This window comes from Martes martes (genome assembly GCF_963455335.1).
Source record: "Martes martes genome assembly, chromosome: 15".
Classification (NCBI taxonomy): Eukaryota; Metazoa; Chordata; class Mammalia; order Carnivora; family Mustelidae; genus Martes; species Martes martes.
In genome coordinates, this window is record NC_137903.1 from 32,925,804 (window position 1) to 32,929,712 (window position 3,909).

Below are 3,909 nucleotides of genomic sequence, written 5' to 3' on the forward strand. Positions count from 1 at the left end.
CTCCTCACCCTAATCTCAGCTCCCTATAATTTCTCTTACAACTCAGCAGTTTTGGGATAGGAGCAGCCTATCCCAAGAAGAAATGAATTCCCTTCTTGCCTTTCCTCTCCTTTTGGGGGGGCCTGGGCAGAGCCAAGCGTTGCAGAATGAGGAAAGAGCACCTTCTTGCATTCCTCTCAGATGTGCCTGACTGTAGTCTTCCTGTAGACGGTGCTGTGGAGCTCAGCCACCTCAGGAAGGAGAAGTGTTAGGTGTAACTGGGCTAATTGCCCATCAGATCTTGACTTTCCCTGGCAGTAGAACTATTATGAAATCACTGACTTTCTATTTGCCTTTGGGGCTGAAGTAAATCTATGATCCCCAACCAACCAACCCGATCCCAGACAAATACCAAACAGCTAAGCTCTTCTGCTCCTGGGGGGCAACCATAAAATCCATAGACAGTTTCCCCCAAGTGTTTTTGGTGGCTCAGCAACACCTTCTGGGAGACTCTTTTTCCTGCAGTTCCCCTTTGGGCTCAAGGGGACCAGAAGAGTGAGCTACTTAGGCATTCTGGAAGGGAAGACGGTATACGTCAATTCGCCAAAACAAGTTGTAACATTTTCCCTGAAATGTAATCCTCTACTCACTGCAAGTGCCTGCTGTTCCAGGACTTACCTGCTGGGCAATGACGATGGGGCTGGGATGGGGACAGAATAAAGGAGCCAGGACCTGAAACACCAACTCACACTGAGACCTTGAACAAAGACCCAGAGTCTTTTCTTCCAGGAGGCTCAGCTGCTTTTCTTAGTAAGTTAGAGGAAAGGGCCAGACTGTCCAAAGCCAGACAAAGCTATGGACTTTCACCAGGGGACACCTGGGGAGGGCACGTCCCTGGTGACTGAATTGGCTTCTTAAGATATGATGTTGGGAAAATCAGTAAGTCATTCTCTTTGCTTTGAATTCCTAGCTCATTCGGTCTTCAGATTCTGGCACAAGATGAAAGCTTCTGGTCTTCCCATCTGCCTTCTCTCTGCTGCATTTTATCTCTTCTGGACACCTTCTGCTGGGCTGAAGACACTCCATTTGGGAAGCTGTGTGATCACCACAAACCTTCAGGAAATGCGAAATGGATTTTCTGAGATACGAGACAGTGTGGTAAGCGAGGGAGGCAACCAATTCCAGTTTTTCTGTTCCCGTGGCTGTCTCTCTCCTTCCCTACTTGACCTTCTCTGTCCTCTGGCCAGCAGTGTGATCACAAAAAGAGATAGGCTGGGGAACTCCTTACCAGGAGGATGTGTTCCCAAAAAACAGCTGTAGTTCATAATTTAAGAGTGTTTTGGAAAGGGACGCTGTCTGCTGAGCTGTGTGGCAGGGAGAAGATGAGAGGACTTGATGTCTCAGACCTGGCAGTCGTCACTGATCCGTCCTTTCTTGTCTTGCTTTCTTCCATTTAGCAAGCCGAAGATGAAATCATTGATACCAGAATCTTGAGGAAGACTGAGTCTTTGCAAGACACAAAGGTATGTGCTTGGTCCATAAAGTTTTGGGAGGAAATATGAATTAGAGGCATCTGCATCACTGGGTCTTGTCCCTGGATGCTCTCCCCCCACCGACATACTGGTCTTCTTTGTAGCCTACAGATCAGTGCTGCCTCCTCCGCCATGTACTGAGACTCTACCTGGACAGGGTATTCAAAAACTTTAAGACTCCTGACCACCATATCCTCCGGAAGACCAGCAGTCTTGCTAACTCTTTCCTTACCATTAAGAAGGAACTTCGGCTCTGTGTGAGTAAAGGTCGTGGGTAAAAAGAGTCCATCGCTGCACACAACTTCAGTGGCTTGGCAACTAAGTTCTTTCTTATTCCCATTTAACAGATAGAAATGCTGAGTCCAAAAGTTCTCATAATCTGTGTTGTACCATGTGACTAGGTAATAAGAACTCAGTTTTACTGACTTTTGGGCATATGCTCCATGCCAAAAGTCCAAATAACTACAAAATGCTATTGAATATCCAGGATAATTATCTACTATCCATGAAATAACACTTTTCCTATAGGTGAAAGATCCTACAATATATTAGTGTATTCTGTGTCCTGGCAGCCACTCAGCAAAGCCATTGAACTCAATATTAAGATAGGGTCTGAATAGGACATGGGGATCCAACAAAGAGCTCCATATTTGAGACTACAAAGCTGGCCTCTTCTTCTAGCTGATGATTAGTGTTCTGATCCCCAAAGATAAGGTCTGAAAAGACTTTTCTCTAAGAATGGAGTATGTGCAAGTGTGCAGATGAAAGAACAGAACTCCCCTTCATGGTAGTGGCAAGGGCAGAAAATCAGAGCCTTTAATAAAACCTATTATTCTGTGGCATTCTTTTCAGCATGCCCATATGACATGCCCTTGTGGAGAGGAAGCAACAGAGAAATACAGCCAGATTCTGAGTCACTTCGAAGAGGTATATGCAATTATGGCCTTGGTTGGGATGAGTGTTTTCTGGGACTGAGATCACAGATGGGTGGAATGGATAGTCATACTGGTAGAAATCCTGTAGCCCTCGTAACTCTCTGAGGTCATGTGGACCACCCCTCTGCTTTAACCCAGGGGATACCCATCCAGGCTCTAGAAGGATGCTGTCTCTAGAAGCCGCTCTGGGATTCAAGAGGGAAGGGCCCTAATTCCATCAAGTCACTCCAGGGACGTCTGGATCTTCCAGCTGTACAAATAAGAGGCAATAGTTTCCCAACATTCACACCCTCACACATACCCTCAAAAACATTCAGTCTCAAACTCACACATGTCCGTGCCATATTATTTCTCCTCTTGGTGCCTTTGCACATCTGCCAGGAAGGCCTGGAGTCTACTCCTCATTGACTAATTCCGACTCATCCTTTAAGACTCATCCTAGGCATCACCTCCAGGAAGGTACTGACTACGTCTCCCAAAATTATTTATGTCTCCTGTCACCCCACGGGGGCTCCATCTTCTATCCACCCCACTACGTTTTGGTTGTCTGCTTCTGTCTCCCTCGCTTGCCTGAATTCCCTGTCACTGGACCTTGTGCCATTCATCTCTGAATCCCTAGGCAGCCCAATGCTTAACACAATAAATATTTGTTCATCTGAAGTTGCACAGTAGCAACCATTACACACACACACACACACACACACACCTTTCTTAAAAAAAAAAAAAAGCCTAATTACTTTGATTTCTGATTCAAGAGGCTTGAGTTGTAGTCTGAGTTTTGCCACCCCCTAGGCTTCACTTTCCCTATGTAATGGACCCCATGATTTTCCTTCCTCTTGTGAGATCCCAAGATCCCATAACTTCTTTCAAGGTCTCCATCTTGAAAAGGATACTGTATTTAGAATCCCCTGCAGACCTACCAAGGAAAGGAGAGCACGGGAGCACGTATTGTCTCTTTAGGAGATGCTCACCACAGAAGTGTGTGTCTTTCAGCTTACGCCTCAGGCCGCAGCGGTGAAGGCTTTGGGAGAGCTGGACATTCTCCTGCAATGGATGGAGGAGATGAAATAGGGGAAGAGTGATGACCTTACTGGCAGGAGTGCTGGCCAAGCATCCCAGTCCTTGGTACCGGCTGAAGCATGGCCCCAAACCATCATCTCACTGCTGTAGAATCTAGTGCTGGTCACCATGTATATATTATTTATTTATTTATTTATTATTTGCTTCCTTATTGTGGTTGTCTCCATGTTTTCCTACTCTTAATCTAGCCCATGGTTTTATAAGATTTTGATAGTATTTTTTCTACTGTTGGGTGTATTTATTAGTTAATGTATTTATTTATTTTTGCTATTTAACTTATTTATTTTTATTTGTGAAGATAAAACTCATTAAAAAATTTACGGATTATATTTATAACCTGACGATAGGCTTTCATACAGGTTTTTGTACAGGAAACAAACCCT

At 44.9% G+C, this 3,909-nt stretch overlaps 1 protein-coding gene across 1 annotated transcript; it reads left to right on the forward strand.

The window, feature by feature from the left end:
- Positions 1 to 978: 978 nt before the first annotated feature.
- On the forward strand, positions 979 to 3,517 carry IL20 (interleukin 20; the record flags this gene model as incomplete). The annotated part of the gene is made up of 5 exons (XM_080824489.1): positions 979 to 1,137; positions 1,437 to 1,502; positions 1,616 to 1,768; positions 2,364 to 2,438; positions 3,440 to 3,517. 5 exons carry the CDS (start codon positions 979 to 981, stop codon positions 3,515 to 3,517), a joined length of 531 nt encoding a protein of 176 aa, XP_080680615.1.
- Between the last annotated feature and the right edge of the window lie 392 nt (positions 3,518 to 3,909).